The 27610-nt window shown below is 37.0% G+C and overlaps 1 protein-coding gene across 7 annotated transcripts in view; it reads right to left on the reverse strand.

Annotated features, from left to right (window-relative positions):
* The window catches only part of L3MBTL3 (L3MBTL histone methyl-lysine binding protein 3), a 118620-nt gene that overhangs the window by 36871 nt on the left and 54139 nt on the right, over positions 1-27610 (reverse strand). For all 7 annotated transcript variants that reach the window (XM_032651701.1, XM_032651697.1, XM_032651700.1 and 4 more), the window contains 5 exons: positions 19114-19190; positions 16071-16156; positions 14220-14330; positions 5370-5484; positions 2626-2728 (listed from right to left, as the gene is read on the reverse strand). In XM_032651701.1, the coding sequence (XP_032507592.1) occupies positions 2626-2728; positions 5370-5484; positions 14220-14330; positions 16071-16156; positions 19114-19190 (492 nt within the window). The remainder of the gene's footprint in view (positions 1-2625; positions 2729-5369; positions 5485-14219; positions 14331-16070; positions 16157-19113; positions 19191-27610) is intronic.

The raw sequence follows: 27610 nt of genomic DNA on the forward strand, positions 1-27610 counted from the left end.
GTCCATTAGTCCCTGAGTTCTTTGAAGGCGGGATCTGTGACTAATTCAGGGAGCCGTGCCCTGAGAGTCAGTGAGAGGGGGGTGGTCAAGGGCACAGTTAGACTGGGCACCATTCCTGGCTCCCCCGTCACCAGCAGTCAAGTAGGCAAGCTAGAAAAACCTCTAGGATGCCGTGGTGGCTTCATCAAAAAAATGGAGGAAATAATAGTTCTGTATTATAGGGTCGCTTGAAGGTTATCCAATACATGTAAAACAATTTGTGCAAAGCTCAGAGAGAGTAAACAAATGCTCAAGAAATCTTACTAAAAAAAAAACAACACTGCTCAACAATATTTACTAAATGAAAGAATTTACAGATATATAATGGAAATTTAGCATACTAATGAGTTTTTGGACTTATATACAGTAGTCACTCCCTATCCGTGGTTTTGCTTTCTGTGGTTTCACTTGTCTAAGGTCAACCAAGGTACGAAAATATTAAACGAAAAATTCCAAAAATAAACAATTCATAGGTTTTAAACTGTTCGCCATTCTGAGTAGCGTGACGAAATCTCACGCTGTCCTACTCTGACCTGCCAGGGAGCAAATCACCCCCTAGTCCAGTGTATCCCGCCCGTTAGTCACTTAGTAGCCACCTAGGTTATCAGATCCACTGTCGAGGTATCACAGGGCTTGTGTTAAGTCACCCTTACTGTACTTAATAACAGCCCAAAGTGCAACAGTAGTGATGCTGGCAATCCAGATACACCAAAGAGAAGCTGTGAAGTGCTTCCTTAGGTGAAAAAGTGACAGTTCTCGACTTCATGAAGAAAGAAAAAAATCATATGCTGAGGTTGCTAAACTCTACAGTAAGAACAAATCTTCTATCTGTGAAATTTTGAAGAAAGAAAAAAATTCGTGTTAGTACTGCTGTCACACCTCAAACTGCAAAAGTTAGTGTATAATAAGCATTGAGTTAAAATGGAAAAGGCATTAAATTTGTACAATGAGATATTTAGAGAGAGAGAGACCACATTCACATAACTTTTAATATAATATATTGTTATAATTGTTCTATTTTATTATTATTGTTGCCAATCTCTTACTCTGCCTAATTTATAAATTAAATTTTATCACAGGTATGTATGTATAGGAAAAAACATAGTACATATAGGGTTCGGTACTATCTGAGGTTTCAGGCATCCACTGGGGATCTTGGAACATATCTCCCACAGGGATAAGGGGGGTAAGGGAGATACTACTGTAATGCCTAAAAGTAATCCAGCTGCTTTCACTTGCCAATACTGAATCACTTCTAAGATGCAGTATTTTTATGTCCCTTTAATCATACAGCTTTTGGTTTGCAGTCATACAAGCCATGAAAAGGATTTTTAAATGGATATTTGCAAATGGAATCATTATTCTATCTATGCACAGACTTTTACTCTGGAACACACTGAACCCCATAAAAAAACTTGGCATGGGCTTCCCTGGTGGTGCAGTGGTTGAGAGTCCGCCTGCTGATGCAGGGGACACGGGTTCGTATCCCGGTCCAGGAAGTTCCCACATGCCGCGGAGCGGCTGGGCCCATGAGCCATGGCCGCTGAGCCTGCGCGTCTGGAGCCTGTGTGTCCGGAGCCTGTGCTCCGCAACGGGAGAGGCCACAACAGTGAGAGGCCCGCGTACCGCAAAAAAACAAAAAACAAAACTTGTCAGGAGTGTTGCAAAAGGAAGATAAGCAGCATTTGAGGCTGCAGAGATTTAAGAAAGAGGAAATTATATAAAGCTAAAATAATCACACCAATTTAACAATTTCTATTAATTCTTAGAGGAAGAGGTAGTGAAATCTTCAGATTTTTTAAAGACCTAGATTCACAACCTGTATAACCTAGGTAAACAAGGAATCATTATTATTACTGGGCCATCCAATTAACATACAGTTAGAATACTTATACCGACAAATTATTATTCTAATATGTATGTGAATAAGGTGATGCCTCTGTCCTCTAAAAATCCCAGTTAAAGAAATTTCTTACTATTTCAGTAATATTTTAACGTGTCTACAAAGACCCCAAATTGCCTAAACAATACATCAAATTTCAAATGTACAAATTCGGTTTCTTTCTTTTAAGTTACTTAGATGTGAGAGAAAAATATTGAAAAACTTTATTTTTGACAATGTATTCTGATGTTTGTCTATTTATATTTGTGGCTTTTGTGATCTTTGCTGCTAATCTACAATAATCTCACCTCTCGTTATTCAAATTGTTGAGTCACCCAATCAGAATATTCTACCAAACAAATACTTTCAACAAGGCCTGCCCCCTTCTCATTATTAATAATCAACACAAAATGACTACCTTGGAAGTTCAGTATCTATTAAACTAATCAGGTTGCCAAGAAAAGCCAAGTACCTAGAGTGAATCTATTTTAAATCATGAACGCATTCTTTCCCAGGCAAATTTAACTACAGATACACTCTTCATTTTTACATGGTCCCCATGGTAACCACATTTCATATGGATCTGAATGCAGAATTAGTTAATATCTATTTAGTATACATGGAAATCATTATCTTCCACATACAAGGGACAGGCACCCTCTGACCACATAAGGAATCTCCACCTGAGTGGCAGCACCACATACCTGTGAGGGCCCAGGTGTCTTGCTCTCTTAAAGTGGCCAATCCCTTTACATCCTGGGGTTGAGCATCCACCGTGTTCCGAGGCTTCCATTAATTCTAAGGGGCCTATTAAAAAGCCAAAAACAAAGCAAAAACTTAAGGCTATGAGAGTCAAATGTCTTGGATCAGAATAGGGAAAAAAAAAATCCAATTTTTCAATCAACATGTATAAACAGAAAAAGAAGGTCCTACAAAATTAAAAATACATCTGAAGTCTCTACTTCTAAAGGTTTTCCGCTAGGACTTTGCTCACACTTCAACAGTGAAATGGTAACCTTTGATCCAACCCTCTTTCAAAATGTCACAAATTCCAGAGATACCGAAATCTAAAATAATGATATGATTCTGAACATTTTGATCAAGTAAATAACATAATTAATATATGAGTACCTGCACACTGTGAAAACTTCAGAGAATACACCAGAATACAGAAGAACAGTTACAGATGCCCTCAAGCAACTCTCCTCACCTTTCATTCCTTTTCCTGACTAACCATGTTAATGTGTAACCTTCCTAGATGTTCCAAGCATTCCCACATGTATCTATATTTGTATATATACATGTATCAAGTTTTTGGTTTTGTTTTATTTTGCCACATAAAAGGCACAACATAGATATGTACGATTCTGAAACATTCTTCTTTGGTCTTTAACTTCATGTCTTATAAATCTTTCCATCTCAACAGTAATATTTTTATGACTGTTGCATTGTAGCTGTAGCATGAGTGCACCATAATTTATTTAACCAATATTTGTTTCCAAGGTTTATTATTTTAAACATACTGTAACCGATACCATGTCTGTGTATTCTGGTGCCCTTATGTAGCTTCTATGTGGCATCCAGAAGTGAAGCCACCAGGTGGGGAAGGCATGTGAAATTTTTAAGAAACCCGACAATAATGTATTTGCTACATTTTTCTTTCTACAATGTATTTATTTTCCTCCAAAACTGAGATCTGGTATGTCAAGTTCTCAGTGTACCTTTTTTAAAAAATTGAAGTTAACTGAAATTTTTATTGAGGTGACTGTAGCTTTGCATGCAGTTGTAAGTAATAATACACAGGGAGTCCCTTGTACACTTTGCCCAGTTTTTCCCAATGGTACTATTCTGCAAAACTACAAGATAAAATCACTATTAGGATATTGACATTGATACATTAAATTTTGATAGTCTGACAAATTGTCTTCCAAAATTTAGTACTAGTTTTAAAGGATGATGATACTGTTAAAGTCTAGAAACACTCTACTTTTTCAAATATTAAATTTTTTCTTTTATGTATTTTTGACTATCAGGTAACTAAAAATGCAGTAAGAGGCAAAAGGATTAACCAAAGAAGAAATGTACACTAGAGAAGTGTTGGGTTGGCCAAAAGGTTTGTTTGGTTTTTCCCATAAGATGGCTCTAGTAGTACTTAGTTGTCTTTAACTTATTTCAAAACAATTTTGCTAGATTTTATGTGACAGCTGTCATATTAGCATGCATTTAAAAAAAGACATCAGAATTGGTGAATTTTCGTGTAGCCATTTTAATACTGAAGATGGAAGACAAAAAGCAACATTTTTGGCATATTATGCTTTATTATTTCAAGAAAGGTCAAGCGCAGCCAAAATGCAAAAAAAGATTTGTGTAGTGTATGGAGAAAGTGCTGTGACTGATCGAACGTGTCAAAAATGGTTTGTGAAGTTTCGGGCTGGAGATTTCTCACTGGACGATGCTCCATGAGACCAGCTGAAGCTGACAGCGATCAAATCGAGACATTAATTGAGAACAATCAACATTATACCAGGTGGGAGATAGCTGACATACCCAAAATATCAAATCAAGCATTGAAAATCATTTGCACCAGCCTGGTTCTGTTTATCGCTTTGATGTTTGATAAGTTAAGCGAAAAAAACTTTCTTGACCATATTTCTGCATGTGATTCTCTTCTTAAACGTAATGAAAACATTCCGTTTTTAAAACAAACTGTGATAGGCAATGAAAAGTGGATACTGTACAATAATGTGGAACAGAAGAGATCGCGGGGCAAGTGAAATGAACCACCACCAACCACACCAAGGGCCAGTCTTCATCCAAAGAAGGTGATGTATATATGGTGGGACTGGAAGAGAGTCGTCTATTATGAGCTCCTTCTGGAAAACCAAATGATTAATTTCAACAAGTACTGCCCGCAATTAGACCAACTGAAAGCAGCACTCGATGAAAAGCGTCCAGAATTAGTCAACAGAAAACACATAATCTTCCATCAGGATAACGCAAGACCGCATGTTTCCTTGATGACCAGGCAAAAACTGTTACATCTTGGCTGGGAAGTTCTGATTCAACTGCTGTATTCACCAGACATTGCACCTTCGGATTTCCATTTTTTAGGTCTTTACAAAATTCTCTTAATGGAAAAAATTTCAATTCACTGGAAGACTGTAAAAGGCACCTGGAACAGTTCTTTGCTCAAAAAGATAATTAAGTTTTGGGAAGACTGAATTACGAAGTTGCCTGAAAAATGGCAGAAGGTCGTGGAAAAAAAGGGTGAATACACTGTCAATAAAGTTCTTGGTGAAAATGAAAAATGTGTCTTTTATTTTTACTTAAAAACTGAAGGCACTTTTTGGCCAACCCAATAGAAGGAGAAGGTAGAGGAAAAGAAAATATTAAGCACACTACACAAGAAAATGGAAACATTTCTTTAGGTTATCACTGTGTCTCTTACTCAAAGGAGGCTGAAGAGGATGCCCAGTTTTTGAACACCAACCGACGGGGTGAATATCAGGAGAATCTGCATCTATCCAGTAATCATAGCAACTATTCCAGCCATCAAAGTGAACCTGGATAACAAAAAGAAATTAATAGTATAATTTAGGTCACGAGAATTCCTACAGTAGAAGTTTTGCCCACCATAACCATCTTCATTCTCTTCTAACTTATTTAGTACATTTAATATCCAGATAAATTATTCAAATTACTTCATCCTAGTATGAGAAAAGAGGTACTGTTGGGGCTTCCCTTGTGGCGCAGCGGTTGAGAGTCCGCCTGCCGATGCAGGGGACACGGGTTCGTGCCCCGGTCCGGGAGGATCCCACATGCCGCGGAGTGGCTGGGCCCGTGAGCCATGGCCGCTGAGCCTGTGCACCCGGAGCCTGTGCTCCGCAATGCGAGAGGCCACAGCAGTGAGAGGCCCATGTACCGCAAAAAAAAAAAAAATAAGGTACTGTTGAACTACATTATCTAACCATAATTAAATGTCTTGCCAAGGGCACTTTTTGGGTAATACATCTACAGACATATTACATGTATCTCCCACTACTATAAGCAGTTTGAGTACCTAACACCTTCATATGAGCAACACCCAATAAATATTACTGAGTAATGAATAAATCAGGGAAGGGAGGGAGGAGGAGGGACAGTAGAGAAGCAGGACCTTTCATATAAATGTCAAGTCTCCTAGAATTATGCTAAAGAAGACTTAAAAAAATTCAGCAGATGGACACCCAATTTACAAAATATGCCTCCATCAAATGCATTTTAAAATATTTTTTCTCATAAATAATTACAATATCTCTCAAAGAGATTTTACAGAGTGGTCAGGGCTACCAACTTTATTGGCCACCATGTAAAAGGGCAGTTAGTCTTTCAGGCATGGTTACTAAGGATCAGCTACATATCTTTCAAGTATCACATAGTTTTTATCTTTTAGAAGGAAAGGATATACTAAAATGTTATATATATTTTATTCTAGATCAAGTTTGCCAGCTAGATTTCCTTCTTAAAGTCTATGAATCTCTTACTACTAAAAATACAATAGATGCCAGATGGATAAAAAAATCCAAACACTGAAAACTGAACAATAAAAGTTCTAGAAGAAAGCATACATTAATATATTTATCTCAGAGGGCAGTAGCCTTTGTAAGGAAGACACCAAACTCAAAAGCCATAAAAGAAAAGATGCATCAATTCGAGTACATCAAAATTTAAATATTCACAATGGCAAATATTACTGCTGGCAAGATGGAAAACCCAAAAGAAACCTGAAAAACACATCTGTTAACATGTGACAATGTACTTCGTTCCTTAATTTGTAAAAACACCATATATCAGTATAAAAAGATGAAAAATCCAACAGAAAAGATGGAAAAGATACAAATAGCTCATAAACAAGAAAATAAATTGTTAGTAAACACGTGAAAAGACAATCAATATCACTTATAACTAAAAAACTACAAATTAAAATCACAGGATGAAATTCTTCTTTCAATATGCCAAAATATTCCATTTTGGTGACTTCTAGAGCTGATAAGTATGAGAATAAATGGACGTTCTCATAGACCATTGACAGGAGTCTTGACTGGTGAGATATTTCTGGAGAGTTATTTGGCAATAATGGATCAACACTTAAAATATATCATCTTTGACTTGATAATCTAAATAACTCAACTCGTTGTAGTAGAAAGCCACCAGAGTGTCTACCATCAGGAGATTGGTTAAATAAATTATGGTATATTTATATGATGGAATAGTACAGAGTTATTAAGGTATGTATATATGGGTTCAATATAATGTCCATTGCAATGACTCCACTTTCTCAAGCTTAGAAATTAATCCTAGAATTAAATCCCACAGAATTCCACACCTTCAGGAAATCATGGATAATATTTTAAAGAGGAGAAAGGATCACAGAGCTAGTTAGGAGGAGTAAGAGGCTAAAATTCATGGATCCAAAATAAACTGGTTCATCACTCACATACATTGCATATAAAAGCAGCACTTAAAGAAGGTTGTTTAACTTGAAACAACCCTTTCCTTTCCTCTGATCAAAAATAATGTTCAAATAACACAGAATGATATTCATGGTAATTTTCTAAAGTTTATGCTATCAATGCCACCAATAAATGAGCAGTCATAATTCACAGCATTATAGTTAAGTTTTAAGCATTCTAATTCTCAACTGATCATCAAGTGATAATGCTCTATTTTACTGGATACACGAAACTCTTATGTTTTCTCATCTTGCTGTTCCTGAATTTCACTTCTTCTATACTGGAATCAATGTCCCCATATCTCATGTTCCATTTGTTAAATTTTACAAAATTTAGCTATCTTCCTATAGCAAACAAACTCAATCCTAACAAGTAAGTGGTTCTCCAACCTGGATATACACTAGAATTACTCCTGATTATTGAAAAGAAGAAGAAAAAAAAAATACAAAAATGGCTGAGCCCACCAAGGAGGTTCTGAACTTATAGCTTGGGTTCTGTGCACCTATATGTTTACTTAACTTCTCAGTAACTCTGCTGTGCACTCAGAATTGAGTCCCACTGACACTAAACAGGACACTACTGTACAGCAATACAGACTCCAAAAATCTTAATATCATCATAAATAATAGGGTTCTTTTAAAAATCTCCTCCCATATACCTTCAAGAATATGTTGGAGCTACTATATCTGGTGATACCATTAACCCCTTCCTACTTTTCATTAAAACTGACCTCTCAGTTTGGCAATGAAAAGTCATCTATCTTAGATGACAGATATACCTTAGTTACTGTAAATAAGTCTAACATCTCCTACAAACTAGGTTGGCCGGCAATCGGGAGAATCCTAGTACTTTAAGGTTAAATTTCAGAGTTAATATTTAATTTAGATATTATGAACAGAGGTAACAATACAATTCCCTAAGTAGCAAATGCACTTAAAAACTGCTACCTAATCATTTATATGTGGAATCTAAAAAATAATACAAATGAATATGTATGCAAAACAGAAAGAGACCCACAGATATAGAAAACAAACTAGTGGTTACCAGAGGGGAGAGAGAAGGGGGAAAGAACAAATTAGGGGTATGGGATTAACAGATGCAAACTACTATGTATAAAATAGACAAGCAACAAGGATATATTGTACAGCACAGGGAATTATAGCCATTACTTATAATAACTTTTAATGGAGTATAATCTGCAAAAATACTGAATCACTACACTGTACACCTGAAACTAATAAAATATTGTAAGTTGAGTATACTTCAATTAAAAAACTGCTAACTGAAATTATATGAACATTAATAATATATACAAAATTAATATTAACCCTAATTAATATTCTTACTCTGGAATCCCAGATGAAATAAATTTATTAAAGTTTATATAATTTCATTTCATCTTTACTACTTCAGTCCCCGGCACATTAAGAGGCTGTAAACAAACAAAAAATCAGACACTCTAGTAATGGTAACTGATAGCTTTTCTCTTGCTGGGTCCTATTTTGAAATGAAATCAAATGCCTGACAAAGAGCAAGAGAGGAAGATACATAAACATACAAAATGAAATATTTAAACATTGTACAGAACATAAAAAGACATCCAAAAATATTTATAATAGAAATGTCCCAGTATAAAAGCAGTTAAACATAAAAGCGACAAGGCTGAATTTCATTAAAATTCTAAAGAAAATAGACTATTATGTATCAAAGCATAGTACAGATGATTTAACTTACACATATTTAAAATTATAGTTTAGAAAACTGAATACATTTTTTAACCTAGGAGTGTAATTTGGACGCTTTATTGTTATTGAAAATTTCAAGATTAAGACATAATATTTTTAGAAAGCACACTATTTCTTTTTTAAAAAAATGATTTGGTTCTATTTTCTGTTCAGGTGAAAGGCAACTCAGTACAGTAAAACACATTTTAGACCCAGGTGCTTATTTCTGCTCTCTTCTGAAATGAAAGTTATGTTTGAAAAGGTACAAACCCAGAAGGACAAAGGACAAATGGAGAAGGAAAGTAGCTGATAGGTGAGAAGCGGCAATGATGTATGTGGAGGGCAGAAGCAGATGAGGGAGTGCTGACCCACCGGTAGAGAGTGGGTGGGTTGCAACCCAGATGCCTAGAGAGGGAATGCAGGCCCAGAGTGAACTGGCTCACAGTGCAGAACCCAGAAGGACTCAATGTGGAGGCAGCAGGTATGTGAGGAGGTCTGGAAAATGACAGGATTGGCTCAAACTCTGAATATGGAGTGGTTAGACCTCTAGGTCTGATCCTCTATGCCACCCACCAAAGTAACTGCCCCTTCAGCAACCCTGCAAGAGTAGAGGTTTACTTTCTAGAGACATAAGCATGGAGGTTTTAAACTCCAGGACAATGGTGACAGGCAGGACAGAAAGCACACGGACTGAGTGAGAGCCTGTATCCTCCAACCCCATCCTTCTCCCTGCCTCACACAGCGGCCACCAAGTTTGCCCCTCCCTAGGGAGAAGACTAGAAGAAACGGAAAGGCTCTAGAACAAGAATCCAGACGCTGAACAATGGGGACCTCCCTATAAAAAAAAGCTGGCTCTCTGCTCTCTTTTCCCACATGAAGCCCAACAGCCAATAAAGCCCACCTTATTGACTAAAAACAACTAATGTTAAGCGCCTTTTCTTACTGTGAACAGCCAACCAAGGGCTCGACATTTGAAGAGAGGCTCTAATGTGAAAGCAGAAGCCAAACTAACTCAAAGAGGAATTTAGAGAAAATAAAAGGAAACAGAAGGAAAACTATCACTGGTGTCCTCAGATAAGAAACAATATTGCTTCAGGAAATAAAAAGAGGATGCCATTTTGAAAGGGGGGAAGGGAGAAGACTAGAAAATAAGAAAAAACTCTTGAAAATTAAAAAAAACATAGTTGTAATTAAAAATACAATACAGGATTTTAAAAACAGAGTGGATATCTCTAAGCAAGTAGAAAAAGAAAATCAGAGAAGCATAAGAAAGAAAATATAAGAAAAATAGGGGGTCCATCCCAGAGGTTTAATACCAGAGTGTAGCAGGACTTGCAAAAGAGAACAGTGAGAGAGAAGGAAGTCATCAAAGCAATAATGTAAGAACATTTCTAAAAACCAAAGGATATGAAAATCCACAATGAAAGGGTATTAGTGCCCTGCATGATAAATGAAAAAAGGCCCTCACACCAAGGCACGTCACCACAAAACATCAGAGTATCAGGGACAAAGACGGTCTTGAGAGTTTCCAGAGAGAAAAGGTACATCGCCTAGAGAGAAGGAACCCAGTGGCCTTGGATGTCTCAAAAACTAACACTTGGGCTTCCCTGGTGGCGCAGTGGTTGAGAGCCCGCCTGCCGATGCAGGGGACACGGGTTCGTGCCCGGGTCCGGGAAGATCCCACATGCCACGGAGCGGCTGGGCCCGTGAGCCATGGCCGCTGAGCCTGCGCGTCCGGAGCCTGTGCTCCACAGCGGGAGAGGCCACAGCAGTGAGAGGCCCACGCACCGCAAAAAAAAAAAAACAAAAACAAAAACAAAACTAACACTTGACGTGGGAAGACAGCAGAACAATGCTTGTAGTTTCTGAGGGGAGATGATTCTCTACCCCATCACAGTATGAATCAAGTGAAAGGCTAGTATATTGACATTTTCAGATATGCAAAGAGTCGAAAAATATGCCTTTCATACACCCTTCCTCAGAAAGATGTGTTTCAGCAAGGTAAGAGAGTATACAAAGAAGTATAAAGCATGAGACTCAGGAAAAATGAATATACAATATAGTGTGTTGGCAAAGAGGAGTCTCAGGATGAAAGCTGTGTGTGAGGCTGAGAGGGTAACCACGCTGATCAGAATAGGTGGCTGTTAAGCTGTGGGAAGAAGGGTTCAGGAAAAAAAGAAAGATATAGATGCAAGATTCAAAAATACACTTGAGCTTTTTGACCAAAAGACTTGTCAGATTTATTGGAGCATTTGTTAAAATCTAGTAAGAACACAGACAACTTAAAATCAAAATAGAAATTAATTACTGACTCTAGGAAAAACAAAGTATCATAAGAAAAAGACTCCTTTGCTCAGCAGTGGACAAGATTTGTTTACAACAGTAAACATGGAAGAGTGAAAAAAAAAGAACAAACACTGTGAAATAATTACTGAAAGGATAAGCGGAAGGGAAGGATGACAAGATCTAAATCCTGAACTACCAAAACAGGAAGGAAATAAATATATTTAAAATTGATGGATTCAGAAATAGCAGAATGCAGCTACTATTTCTTTAAACTGCCGATCAAATGTCATAAGCAACAGCCAAAAGAGGTGAAAGTTCCTGCCTCTGGGGAACCAGAGGTGGGGATGGAGAGGGCAGAACAATCTTACGGTCCTGTCACGAAAACATAAAAGACAAGAGCAAAAATATTCTTTTCATTTTTCTTCAACAGCAAAATATACCAGGTTTAAAAAAATTTAACTGTAATAACTCAGTGTGAAATATTATGTATTACATAACTTAAAAAGTTGATTTTATTTAACTTAAGAGTTGATTTTTATCCTTGAGAAACTTAAAATATTACACTACACTAATAACTTCGTCTCTATTTTCCGCTTTCTTGTCCTTCCTGAAAAAGAAAAAATAAGCATTCTTGCTGTATCATCTCCCATATTATTAGAAAAACTTCTACTGTTGAAAGCGTCCTGTATTTTCACAAGTCTCTGATGAATCCTCAAATTGAGTTACTGTCACCTGTTCATTAACCTTTTGTGGACTTCATAAAAAAACAGATATTTGTCCACTGGTTTATGTTTAGCTATGAAATTCATTCCAGTATTCTAAAAGATGATTGTCAACTATATACCTCACTAGCCAGTTCTTTTTTGTGTATTACAGATTGACCCGGATGTTGTACTGGAAAGAGAATTCAGCCAGAAGCAAAAAGAGCTGGATTTCTAGTCTAAACTTTTCTCATTAACTAACTGAACCATCCACTTTAGAGTATTTGACCCCTCTGGACCAAAATCACAAAAGTAATTTGTGTTCCTGAAACCTGATAATTAAAAAGAAAAACCTAATCACGTATAATCTTAACAGAAAATCACTGTCATTATTTTGCTTTGTTTATTTCCATAACTGCTTAAGTATGTGTGTGTGTATATATATATATATACACACACACACATATATATACACATACATACATATATATATACACACATACATATATATATTCTTTTAAAAGACAATACCAGACATTATATATAGTATTAAACCCGAATTTCTCACTTGCCAAAATTAAATATTTTTCTAAAATATGAAACAGCATGTAGACGTATAGTCATTTATTTTTACCCATCTCCCACTCTGCTTATTCTCAATGCTAAATACCATAAACCACTGGCTCTGTTATATCCTCCTTGCAGCTTTTATCTTCGCATATTCCTTTTGGTTATTCCTTTAACATAAATTCCTAGGACTGAAATTCCTGAATTAAAGGATAAACAACATTCTAAGACTTTTGATGCCTATCACCAAACTGCTCTCCAGAAAGGCTGAGACACTTTATACTTTCACCAGCTGTATATGGGAATAAACTTTCTGCACCTAAGCCAAAACACTTTTTTGTTTTCAATTCTGACCAATTTGATTTATAAAAATAATGTATTACTTAATTCTACATTTCTAAGGAAAACTAACAAGAAAACACACTTGAAAAAGATTAACACAGGTCTTCCATTACTTATAAAATTTTCTAAAATGTTATATGATTACACAATCTTAAAAACAGTGAATTAAATGCTAAAAGTTCTATTTTATGGAAATACTACATTTGTACAGGTTTTTCATGTTATTTTATAATTTATTTTCCTATATATTATCTCATTAGAGATTCATGAAGATCTGATTTTTTATTATTTAAAGAACATGAACTTAGACTCCTATAGCTTCAGACCGTGACTTAGTTCTGCCACTGCCCATAATTAATAAGTAATTTATTCTGCGCCTCAGCCTCATTGATAAAGTAATGACAATAACATAAATCTCCCACACTGCTATCACCACAAATATCAGATAATGGAAGAATATTCCTACCCTGTAAAACTCCATGTAAATTTAATGTCTTGCTGCTCTCATAACTAGTATTATTCTTAACAGAAATTCTAAATGATCCTGTGAGGTAAGTAGAAGGCACATCATTCTGGTTTGAGAGTGAAGTTAACGCTGAAGCCAGAAACAGAGACGAGAGCCTGAAGCTTCGTCACCGGGAACTGCTACTACACTTCACTTTACCACATTTGGACATGGACTGAACCCATCTTCTTACACGTTTGTTTACTTTATGAGAGGTACTTGACTTTTATTAATCCAACTCTAATAAAATCTGACTTTATTTATAAAAATATTTCTCTTAACTTGTCCTATATTAAGAAACAGGATATTCTGAAAAGTCGACATGCACTATACCCCATAAGAAAACACTGACCTTAAATATTTTTTAAAAAGAACACACTACTGGAAAATGAAGTATTTTATCTTCTCCTGAATAGATGACCTTAATATGATGTATCTAATTTTTTCCTCCAAATATATACTTAAAATACTGAAAGCCAGTCATAATTAAAGAGAATACTTATGTAAAGTGAAAAAGTGGAAAAATACTGACTCACAAGGATGTGCGCAGCCACTTAATTTGCATATTTCTATGGCTTTACTATTTTGATTCTCCGACTTCACAAATTAAATATCTGCTAAAGTTTTCGTCTAAGATGTCTTGTAAAAAAAGACCAAACAAAACCACAACAGAACACTTACTTTTATTCGGTGATCATCCATGTCTGCAACCGTTGCTACTCTAATAAACATGGGATTTCTTTTGTCTATGACCTCAAGCTTCATTTTTTTCTGGAATCCATGTGGAGGTTTCTGCCATAACAGAAAATTTTTTACAGTGAGATTCAGAGGAAGGGAAGGTGAGCTCTATGTCACAAAGACAGAATTTAAGAAAAAAAAAAAGATGAGTTATTAAGGAAACTAGCTTTTCAAACTCAAGTTCCTAGAATGGCTTTGGACCTCACTCTCCCTATTGAAAAAATAATCCCAAATCACACGGCCAAGCCCACAGAAACAGCCTGGGCAACTAACTAGTCACAGGAGCAAACAGAAAGCCAAAGATCTTAAGATGAAATTCAAAATACTATGGTTTTTTTGATTAGCCATAGGGATGACAAGTTTCTTCTCATTGGTTGGAGGTGTCTTGGCAAAAATCAACAAACATGAAAATTATTTTTAAAAAAGAGGGAAGAAGCTTCAAGTGGCAAAGATGAGACACAGAGATTAGAGGTGGTAGTGGGACCAAAAAGCAACAGATGTCTTTTTAAGAAGAGAATTAGCAATCAAGACATGCAAGATGGAATTGCTCTACCAAGAACAAGAATGAGAATGAGGACCTACAGCTACCCACACCTCAATACTCAGCAAAAACCCATCAGCCTCTGAAAAATGTACGGCCAGAAGGCAAGGTGATTGCTAATGGGTGTAATAAAAGTGTTACTGTGACAATCAAGTGTGAAAATTATGTAAAGGATGCAGAACAATTAATGCAAGGTACCTAAAGACCAAACGAGAGAAATCTTAATCTTTTCCCTCTGATATCACTGTGACACTAGATATGCAGACTGAGCTTGATGTAATTTTATCCAGTTCAAAGCAAAGTGCAAAGCAGCTCTTCTTTGTACGAGGCTGTGTTAAAGTTAGAGAGTCAGGTAAAATCCATAAATATGACATGACTCTAAACATTACTCATTTATAAATCCTGAATTTACTCTCAGATGGAATCATACATATTCTTTGATATGTAATATAGTTTTTCTCTCAAAATTTTTGATGTTCTTTTCTTATGTATTTGGGTCCATGCCTACTAATTAATTCTATCATTAAACATCCTAGAAATTTATGCACAAAAGGATCCATTAAATTAAAATGTTGTTTATGATAGACTGTTCACATTTTTTTAAATAAAGTATTTAAAATATCTTTCTTTTCCTTTAAATTCATGGGAAAATACAAATTATAAAGATATATGAGATTTAAAAAATTTTTAAATACATTTCATTTCTTATTCCTCCCTTGCACACAACTGAGGTTAACTCTGAATCTTAATATGCAAGAAGCAATGACCCTGAGTTAGAAAGATACTATTATAAAAACAGATGACCTTGCATTTTGGTAGTCAAACATGCTGATTTATAGCAATAAAAGAAAAAAAAACAACCCAGCATCTCAGCTTGCCATAAACAAACCCAAAGGAATGATCAAATATAATTTTCATTATAAAGCAATATCTCGTCCTGTTTGGTCTTTCAGAATATCTAGCTGGAAAAACAGAAGTGTGCTGTACAACCAACTCACTGCAAACCAATTCAAATATAAGTATTTTCCAAGGAGACTTTAAAGTCCAAAATGGAAGTATTTTTTAGATGCCAACAACAAAACCCCCAGTAACAATTTTGCCTTTCAAAATTGTAAAAATTCAGAAACAACTTCTTTGGTCTTCTGTTTCTCTCCTATTCCTGTTCACCAATACTCTTTCTGTTCTTAAATTTCAATGACTGAACACTATCATCAACACAAATTAATCAAATATTGTAAAATATAATATCTCACCACTTTGAAAGCTCTTGCAGGAGCAGGTAAAGAATTGGTTTCTTCTAAGTATTTATCCCAAGAAAAATGTTTCACATTTGGATAACCTACGAATAAAAACAGTAAATCCTGTCAGGTTTAACCAAGATGATAGTGAGAACCACAAACTGACCTATAAAATTATGAGATATTGTTATCATTATAATGAAGAAAATTATGTTTATATTACACAAAATAACTTTAAACTGGTTACACATTCAGAGCTACTTGTAATAATGAAATCATTTTCATCTAGATCATGATTTCTTTATTAACTTTTAAATGAAAATTTAATATATACAATTTTCATTCTCAGGTAAGGATAGTCTTACAACACAAAATACACACAAACATAACTACCCTTTAAAATCTAGCAATTTTACTTCTAATAATCTAGGGAAAATTTCATATGTGTATACAAAGAAAATGCATCATTGTTTGTAAATGTGAAAATGTAAAAACCAGTTAAATGACCATCAATATAGAAATGTGCAAAATATATATATATATATATATATATATATATATATATATATATATACAGTAAGTGTAAAATAGAAAGCATTTATTAAAAAGAATGAGGCAGGTTTATATATATCAATATGTGAAATATTCCAGATAGTCATATTGTTAGGCCAAACAAATAAGTTAAAATAAATCATGGAACAGTATTAACAAAATGTCTAAAAACAAATATCCTTCCTCCCTCCCACCCTCCTTTTGTTTCCTCCAGAGTCCAAAACCCAGTCGGAAGCCATGAGTAGGAATTAATGTTGGCCCAGCAGGGTAGGAAATTGGCTACTTTATATAGTCCCCTTTATGGGGACTGAAAAAAATAAGTAAATATACTGGAGACAATAGAAGCCAGATTTCTCAATGGCTAAAAAGAGAGGTATAAATATGAAAAGTGGAAAACCAGAATGAATTCAGTGGTGTTGGATGTGAATTGAAGCTAATGGTATAAATTCATGGTTTTCAATATCTACAAATGGATATAGAAATACACATAAATTTTTTATATGTTTACATAACTGTATTTCCTATGTCTACTGAGAGGCCAGAAGTAGCATTAGTCCAGTAGCAGTGAGCACACCTAGTGTCTAGGTCTTAGTGTCTAAATATCATTCTCTCTGAAAAGGAACCATGGAGTCTGGGAGAAACGGGTGACCTCAGGGTTGGGTCAGGGAAAGCACAAGATAAGCCTAGCTGTAGCAGAAAATAGGAAATTCTCCAAAAAAATGATAAAAAAAAAACATGTCAAAAGGACATAGAACCCAGCTTAAAAGGGCTCCCACTGGCCAAATCTGAGAAAATCTCGCCATAAAAATAAATAAGGTACTATAGTAATGGATGATAACCTATTGATGACAATAGTAATGTATGGGTCCATGCTGATATAAATAAACTGAATGATAAACAGGAAGATGAGAAAACTATTCTTCGCAGAAGAATGTCAACTAATTATGTACAAGGAATGATGGAATAAGAAAAATTACCATTTAGCAACTGTCGGAATAATAATTCACACTAGAAATATCAACAGATGCTAAAACTAGTGAGTGACATGGGAATGATGTGCAGGATATTTATACAATCTCAAAGTGTGTCCCCCAAATACTTATCAATTACAGAGAGAAAAAAAGTGACATCTGTGAAGAAGCCTGGTAACTACCACCTTGATCAATTACTAGTAAAAGTCAACCAGTAATGACACAAACGGACATGAACTGCCACGTGAGAGGATGCGATGAGAACACAGCACTGTTTCTGGGATATTCCTGCCAAAAATGCATACCCCGGGTCTAATCACGAGGAAGCACCAACCATGCCCAAATTAAGTAATATTCTACAAAATGACTAATCTGTAGTCATTAATTCTCAAGCATATGGCGGTCATAAAAGTCAAGCAGAGCCAAGTGAAAGGAGACCAGAGAAATATGACAACTGAGTAACATGCCTGATCCTTTGGCTATAAATGACATCACTGGTACAACTGACAAACTTGAATGGGTCTCTGGTTCAAGGGTATAGATGAGCCATTTACTGTTCTTGCAACTTTTCTGTTCATTCTACTGAATTGTAAAAGTCCATGAAAGGAGACAGAAGACTTGGTAATCTGCCTCACATCAGAAGTCACTAATAATGCCTCACACCACCCCTTCCCAGGGTACCTAACCCAGTGCTGTGAAAACACAGCCAGGAACCTGTTGCTCACTGGTCCTGTTTATTTACTGGATCCCTGATGATCACTAAAAGGATGATAAGAAAAGAAGGATCATTATCAAACTGGGAAATCCAAAAGAATCCTCACAGCAATTCAGATGGTGATAGTGGCAATCACTATTCACCACTTCTAATATGACATAAGCCACAGGACTCAGGAGGACTGAATGGGAGAAATCTTCCAGGCAGCAACACATTTGGGCCACAAAACCATTAATACCTTGCTTTAACACTTTACGGTTTATGTAAATGCTCTTTCATCTTCAAAACAGCTCTGTAAATCAGTAAAGGACAGGAGCTTTTATCTGTGAACATAGAAGAAAACTCAGAAAGTGGAAGGGACTCGCCTCTCCCATCACAGGAATGGTTGGTGCCCTGAGTGAGTAAATGATCAGGTACTAACTGAGACGCAGTATCAAGGAACTGGGGACAAGCCTAAAACTGACACCAGCTGGTAGAATGGAATAAGACAAGTATTTGAAGCTCCAAGCTGAGTCTTTATGCTTACATGCTGCAGGCAACAACCACACAACAGCTCCTAACAAGCCAAGGAGGCATCCTTTCCCCGTGATAATGACAATCTTCGTCACTCACAGGACTATCCACAAGCAGCCACATATACCACAGTGATGCTCTGTGTCAGCTAACCACCCCGTCATTTCGTATAAGCAGTCGCCACGGCACATTAGTGATATGATCAAAAACTCACTGTCTTATGATGAAGCCACAGAATCTGTTCTTTAGCACATGAAAATAAACTCAAATTGACATAACAAACAGTAGACCCATAATCAACACAAACCTGGAGGAGTAATAAGGGTTCTTCGATGTTCTTTACACCAACCAACTGGATGAATGTGTGGGCTAGAGGCTTCACACCTGTAGGTTATATAAATTTAAAAATCGTAATTATCAGGATAAATTCTCAAATACTAGTAAAAGTTCAAAAATGTTAGAGATTGTGAACACCTTATACAGAGTTCTATTTTTTACAATCTATCTAATTTGAAAAAAATATTTGCTATACCAAAGGATTTTTCACTCTTCCAATATATTAGTACCAAGTAGATTTTTATCAGATACATATCGTATAAACTTGATACCAGGGAAATAGTTTTGTTCCCACACAAATTGTGTTATATTCCACAACTTCAAAAATAGCAAAAATTAAAAGATAATAAATTTGTGTGTGTGTGAGCGTGAGTGACGGGAAGTCCAGGACATTTGCAAGGTTTTGGGCATGGCCACTAGAAGAGTATACTTACCATTTTTTGAGACAGGAAGAATGCAAGCACAGCCTGACATTCCAAACAGTGAATGAAGAGTTCTGTTACTAACATGTTTAACAAACAGGTCAAGAAGTAGATAATGAGGACAAAAATTTGGAGTTCAAGGGCAAGATCAAGGCTAAAAACACATATTTAGGAGTCATCAGCATTTGGGATGGTATTTAAAGCCATGAGCAGAGGTGCGACCATCCAGAAAATGAGTACAGAGAACAGAAAAGAGAAGAGAAGAGACAAAGAAGTCCAAGAAGGAATGACTAGTAAAGTAAGAGAGAGAAAGAAAGATGAAATCGATTGGGTCAAATGCTACTGCTAGGTCAAAGAAGAGACAAACAAGAACTGATCACTGGATTTACCAACATAAATGTCATTAGTATAGTTGAAAAGAGTTGTTTTGGTGGAGCTGGGAATGGGACAGGGCAAAAGCCTGAATAGAATGGGTTTAAGAGAGAGTGGAAGGAGGAGATTGGTTCAATATGGCAGAGTAGAAGGACGTGCTCTCACTCCCTCTCGCGAGAGCACCGGAATCACAACTAACTGCTGAACGATCATCGACAGGAAGACGCTGAAACTCACCAGAAAAGACACCCCACAGCCAAAGACAAAGGGGAAGCCACAGTGAGACGGTAGGAGGGACGCATTCACAGTAAAATCAAATCCCATAACCGCTGGGTGGGTGAATCACAAACTGGAGAACACTTATACCACAGAAGTCCACCCACTGGAGTGAAAGCTCTGAGCCCCACATCAGGCTTCCCAACCTGGGGGTCCGGCACCGGGAGGAGGAATTACTAGAGAATCAGACTTTGAGGGCTAGTGGGATTTGATTGCAGGACTTCAACAGGACTGGGGGAAACAGAGACTCCACTCTTGGAGGGCACACACAAAGTAGTGTGAGCATCGGGACCCAGGGGAAGGAGCAGTGACCCCATAGGAGACTGAAGCAGACCTACCTGTTAGTGTTGGCGGGACTCCTACAGAGGCAGGGGGTGGCTGTGGCTCACTGTGAGGACAGGACACTGGCAGCAGAAGTTCTGGGAAGACTCCTCGGCATGAGCATGCCCAGAGTCCACCATTAGCCCTACCAAAGAGCTGGGTAGGCTCCAGTGCTGGGTCGCCTCAGGCCAAACAACCAACAGGAAGGTAACCCAGCCCCACCCGTCAGCAGACAAGCGGATTAAAGTTTTACTGAGCTCTGTCCACCAGAGCAACACCCAGCTCTACCCATCACCAGTCCCACCCATCAGGAAGCTTGCAGAAGCCTCTTAGATAGCCTCATCCACCAGGGGGCAGACAGCAGAAGCAAGAAGAACTATAATTCTGCAGCCTGTGGAACGAAAATCACATTCACAGACAGAATGAAAAGGCAGAAGACTACGTACCAGATGAAGGAACAAGACTAACCCCCAGAAAAACAACTAAATGAAGCACACATAGGCAACCTTCCAGAAAAAGAATTCAGAATAATGACAGTGAAGATGATCCAGGACGTCGGGAAAAAAATGGAGGCAAAGATCAAGAAGATGCAAGAAACGTTTAACAAAGACCTAGAAGAATTAAAGAACAAACAGAGATGAACAATACAATAACTGAAATGAAAAATACACTAGAAGGAATCAAGAGCAGAATAACTTAGGCAGAAGAACAGATAAGTGACCTGCAAGACAGAATGGTGGAATTCACTGCTATGGAACAGAATAAAGAAAAAAGAATGAAAAGAAATGAAGACAGACTAAGAGATCTCTGGGACAGCATTAAACACAACAACATTCACATTATAGGGGTCCCCGAAGGAGAAGAGAGAGAGAAAGGACCAAAGAAAATATTTGAAGGGATTATAGTCGATAACTTCCCTTACATGGGAAAGGAAATAGCCACCCAAGCCCAGGAAGCGCAGAGAGTCCCAGGCAGGATAAAGCCAAGCAGAAACATGCCGAGACACACAGTAATCAAACTGACAAAAATAAAAGACAAAGAAAAATTACTAAAAGCAACAGGGGAAAAATGACAAATAACCCACAAGGGATCTCCCATAAGGTTAACAGCTGATTTCTCAGCAGAAACTCTACAAGCCAGAAGGGAGTGGTATGATATATTTAAAGTGATGAAAGGTAAGAACCTACAACCAATATTACTCTATGTGGCAAGGATCCCATTCAGGTTCGACGGAGAAATCAAAAGCTTTACAGACAAGCACAAGCTAAGAGAATTCAGCACCACCAAACCAGCTCTACAACAAACGCTAAAGGAACTTCTTTAAGTGGGAAACACAAAAGAAGAAAAGAACCTACAAAAGAGACCTGATAACAATTATGAAAATGGTAATAGGAACATACATATCAATAATTACCTTAAATGTGAATGGATTAAATGCTCCAACCAAAAGACACAGGCTCACTGACTGGATACAAAAACAAGACCCATATATATGCTGTCTACAAGAGACCCACTTCAGAACTAGGGACACATACAGACTGAAAGTGAGGGGATGGAAAAAGATATTCCATGCAAATGGAAATCAAAGGAATGCTGGAGCAGCAATACTCATATCAGATAAAATAGACTTTAAAATAAAGAATGTTTCAAGAGACAAGGAAGGACATTACATAACGATCAAGGGATCAATCCAAGAAGAATATATAACAATCATAACATATATACACCCAACACAGGAGCACCTCAATACATAAGGCAACTGCTAACAGCTATAAAAGAGGAAATCGACAGTAACACAATAATAGTGGGAGACTTTAACACCTCACTTACACCAATGGACAGATCATCCAGGCAGAAAATTAATAAGGAAACACAAGCTTTAAATGACACAATAGACCAGATAGATTTAATTGATATTTATAGGACATTCCATCCAAAAACAGCAGATTACACTTTCTTCTCAAGTGCACATGGAACATTCTCCAGGACAGATCACATCTTGGGTCACAAATCAAGCCTCAGTAAATTTAGGAATACTGAAATCATATCAAGCATCTTTTCCGACCACAACGCTATGAGATTAGAAATCAATTACAGGGCAAAAAACGTAAAAATCACAAACACATGGAGGCTAAACAATATGTTACTAAATAAGCAAGAGATCACTGAAGAAATCAAAGAGGAAATAAAAAATACCTAGAGGCAAATGACAACGAAAATACGACGATCAAAAACCTATGGAATGCAGCAAAAGCAGTTCTAACAGGGAAGTTTATACCAATACAATCCTACCTCAAGAAACAAGAAAAATCTCAAATAAACAACCTAACCTTACACCTAAAGGAACTAGAGAAAGAAGAACAAACAAAACCCAAAGTTAGTAGAAGGAAAGAAATCGTAAAGATCAGAGCAGAAATAAATGAAATAGAAACAAAGAAAACAATAGCAAAGATCAATAAAACCAAAAGTTGGTTCTTTGAGAAGATAAACAAAATTGATAAACCATTAGCCAGACACATCAAGAAAAAGAGGGAGAGGACTCAAATCAATAAAATTAGAAATGAAAAAGGAGAAGTTAGAACACACAAGGCAGAAATACAAAGCATCCGAAGAGACTACTACAAGCAACACTATGCCAATAAAATGGACAACCTGGAAGAAATGGACAAATTCTTAGAAAGGTATAACCTTCCAAGACTTAACCAGGAAGAAACAGAAAAGATGAACAGACCAATCACAAGTAATGAAATTGAAACTGTGATTAAAAATCTTCCAACAAACAAAAGTCCAGGACCAGATGGCTTCACAGGTGAATTCTATCAAACATTTAGAGAAGGGCTAACACCCATCCTTCTCAAACTCTTCAAAAAACTGAAGAGGAAGGGAAACTCCCAAACTCATTCTATGAGGCCACCATCACCCTGACACCAAAACCAGACAAAGATACTACAAAAAAAAATTACAGACCAATATCACTGATGAATATACATGCAAAAATCTTCAATGAAATACTAGCAAACAGAATCCAACAGCACATTAAAAGGATCAGACTATACTACAAAGCTACAGTAATCAAGACAATATGGTACTGGCACAAAAACAGAAATATAGATCAATGGAACAGGAGAGAAAGCCCAGAGATAAACCCATGCACCTATGGTCAACTAATCTATGACAAAGGAGGCAAGGATATACCATGGAGAAAAGACAGCCTCTCCAGTAAGTGGTGCTGGGAAAACTGGACAGCTACATGTAAAGAATGAAATTAGAACACTCCCTAACACCACATACAAAAATAAACTCAAAATGGATTAAAGACCTAAATGTAAGACCAGACACTATAAAACTCTTAGAGGAAAACATAGGAAGAACACTCTTTGACATAAATCACAGCAACATCTTTTTTTGACCCACCTCCTAGAGTAATGGGAATAAAAACAAAAATTAAAAAATGCGACCTAATGAAACTTCAAAGCTTTTGCACAGCAAAGGAAACTACATACAAGACGAAAAGACAACCCTCAGATGGGAGAAAATATTTGCAAATGAATCAACAGACAAAGGATTGATGTCCAAAATATATACACAGCTCATGCAGCTCCATATCAAAAAAACAAGCCACCCAATCAAAAAATGGGCAGAAGATCTAAATAGACATCTCTCTAAAGAAGAAATACAGATGGCCAAGAAGCACATGAAAAGCTGCTCAACATCACTAATTATTAGAGAAATGCAAATCCAAACTATAATGAGGTATCACCTCAAACCAGTTAGAATGGGCATCATCAGAAAATCTACAAACAACAAATGCTGGAGAGGGTGTGGAGAAAAGAGAATCCTTTTGCATTGTTGGTGGGAATGTAAATTGATACAGCCACTATGGAGAACAGTATGGAGGTTCCTTAAAAAACTAAAAATAGAATTACCATATGACCCATAATCCCACTACTGGGCATATACCCAGAGAAAACCATAATTCAAAAAGACACACGTAGGGCTTCCCTGGTGGTGCAGTGGTTGGGAGTCTGCCTGCCAATGCAGGGGACACGGGTTCGTGCCCCGGTCCGAGAAGATCCCACATGCCGCGGAGCGGCTGGGCCCGTGAGCCACGGCTGCTGAGCCTGCACGTCCAGAGCCTGTGCTCCGCAACGGGAGAGGCCACAACAGTGAGAGGCCCGCGTACCGCAAAAAAAAAAAAAAGAAAAAAGACACATGTACCCCAATGTTCACTGCAGCACTATTTATGATAGCTAGGTCATGGAAGCAACCTAAATGCCAATCGACAGATGACTGGATAAAGAAGATGTGGTACATATATACAATGGAATATTACTCAGCCATATAAAGGAACGCAATTGGGTCATACGCAGAGACATGGATGGATCTAGAGACTGTCATACAGAGTTAAGGAAGTCAGAAAGAGAAAAACAAATATAGTATATGAACGCATATATGTGGAATCTAGAAAAATGGTACAGATGAACCAGTTTGCAAGGCAGAAACAGAGACACAGATGTAGAGAACAAACATATGGACACCAAGGGGGAAAACTGGGGGGCAGTGGTCGTGGTGATGGGATGAATTGGGAGATTGGGAGTGACATATATACACTAATATGTATAAAACAGGTAATTTATAAGAACTTGCTGTATAAAAAATAAAATAAATAAATAAAATGGAAAGCCAAAAAAAAAAAGAGAGAGAGAGAGAGAGTGGAAGGAGATGGGAATAGCAAACTCAGAAAATACATTTAAGGGGTTGTGTTTTAAAAGGAAGCAGAGAAATGAGAAATTAGAAAAAGGGAGGTTGTTGGTTTTTTTTAAATTTGGGACATACTTAGGGGAAGCTGGATTAGGCATATATGGAAATCGCTGTACATTAAGTTTGGAATTACTTCAAAATAAAACTTTTTTTTAAAAGATGGGAAATATTACTTCATTTATTCAAGACATATATGCTGAGCGACTACCACGATCAGGGCACTGTTCTAGGTGCTAGGGCTACAACAACTATCAAAACAAACAAAAATCCTTTCTCCTGCTTGGGTACCGTAGGAATAATTCAAAAGAGAGGGATGACCTATCAATGCAGAAGAGAACTCACTCTGTGCGAGGGAACAGAAAAGCGTGAGAGCAGGGGGACATCAACGCACAGTTAGAGAGAAGGTTCCACAGAGATCAGAAAGGTGGGGAGACAACATGGTGGGAGCATGTGGACCTCTCTTTTGACCATGTCTATTTTGTCAGTGATACAGGAAGCAAACTTATCAACTGAGTGGGAGAAAACGAGAGGGGCTGTGAAAGATTTGAGGGAATAAAAAGGGGAGTGAAATTTACTGGAAGAATAGACAAGGACATGTAGTAGGATTATGCGGCAGGACTAAGGGCCCCGTTGAGGTTAGCAGTCACGAAAGTGAGTTAGGCCAGTCAGCATGTTGCGTCTTTCTCCAGCTATATTCAACCGCTCAGGCACAGGCAGAGAGTAGGCAGAATGTCAGATTCAACCAGAACTGGGATTTTGCCAGGCAAACACAATATAAGGAAGTAGAGGCTATACTTACAAGGGAGTAGTTATAACAGTATTGCAAAATATACAAGCATCTAGAGGCATATTACAATTAAAACCTTAAAAAAAAAAAGTTGGTAGAACATTTCCCATCTGTGTTCTCAAAGATGATAGGAATCATGAAGTTTAAAAAAAAACGTCAGGACCCTATGATCAAATATTTGAGGAAAATAACACATCTCCCTCTTAGAGACTTACAAAATACATCATTGGCATATTAAAGACTGAAGTTATTCTACACCAGGCATACTTCACCTTATTTCACTTTGCTTTACTGTGCTTTGTAAAGATCACGTTTTTTACAAATTGAAGGTTTGTGGCAATGCTGTGTTGTCAGAAGACGGTTAGCATTTTTTATCAGTAAAGTGTTTTTTAATTAAGGTATATACATTGCTTTCTTAGACATAATGCTATTGCACGCTGAACAGACTACAGAGAACTTTCTAGGAAATGTTGTAAGTGAACTAACATCCAGTCACCACTTTCCAAGTCAATCTTTCCAAGTGAGCAGCTCTGACCAGTAACACAAGATGAGCTGATGGAACCCCAACTTAATGCTGATTTTTCTCAAAATTATTTCAGTAGAAAATACCTTTAAATTTATAGTTGAAGGTTTTTATTCACTTATTAAATATCCCCTACCCACCCTCCCTTACACTATTATTTTTCTTAATCTACATAGGGTTACATGTGTATGTGTATGTCATTATTTTAGAAATGTGAAAGGAAGACATAATGCCGCCCAGTTCATATGGCAATTGGTACATTTCTTACACTATCCATTGTCATAAAAGATATTTTAATACCCAGTTCCTTCCGAGGCATTATTATAAATTGTATAAGCAAAACTGTGGAGCTCGATTTCCAGCTGTACTATTCTTTCCTAGACAATTATTTGGTTATGGATTATTAGTAATGATGCAGCCTTTATTTTAGGGAAATTTTTATTTTATTCTAGGGAAAGCTGTTAATTGATATAGGGATCCTTAAAAATGAAAAAATAAGTATATAATACTTTAATTTTTTCCTTCCCAATTTAAGAGAACTATCAAGTACTTCTTTTTTTTTTTTTTTTTTGCGATACGTGGGCCTCTCACTGTTGTGGCCTCTCTCCCGTTGTGGAGCACAGGCTCCGGACGCGCAGGCTCAGCGGCCATGGCTCACGGGCCCAGCCGCTCCGCGGCATGTGGGATCTTCCCGGACCGGGGCACGAACCCGTGTCCCCTGCATCGGCAGGCGGACTCTCAACCACTGCGCCACCAGGGAAGCCCTCAAGTACTTCTAATTATCTGTCAGGTTCGTGTTGATTGAAATACAAGCATTAGACATAATTAACTCTTTTGATTTTACTGGATTTCTCTATAAATTATAAGTGAGGAAAATACTGTAGCGTATTTTGGCCACTCATTCCTGTACTGCCTGAATCTTATATAAGGTTTTAATATTATTTAAATATTGATCAAAGTCACCGTCTAAAATAAACCAGGAAACTGTCTCAATAATGAAAATAAA

This window comes from Phocoena sinus, chromosome 12 (genome assembly GCF_008692025.1).
Source record: "Phocoena sinus isolate mPhoSin1 chromosome 12, mPhoSin1.pri, whole genome shotgun sequence".
Classification (NCBI taxonomy): domain Eukaryota; kingdom Metazoa; phylum Chordata; class Mammalia; order Artiodactyla; family Phocoenidae; genus Phocoena; species Phocoena sinus.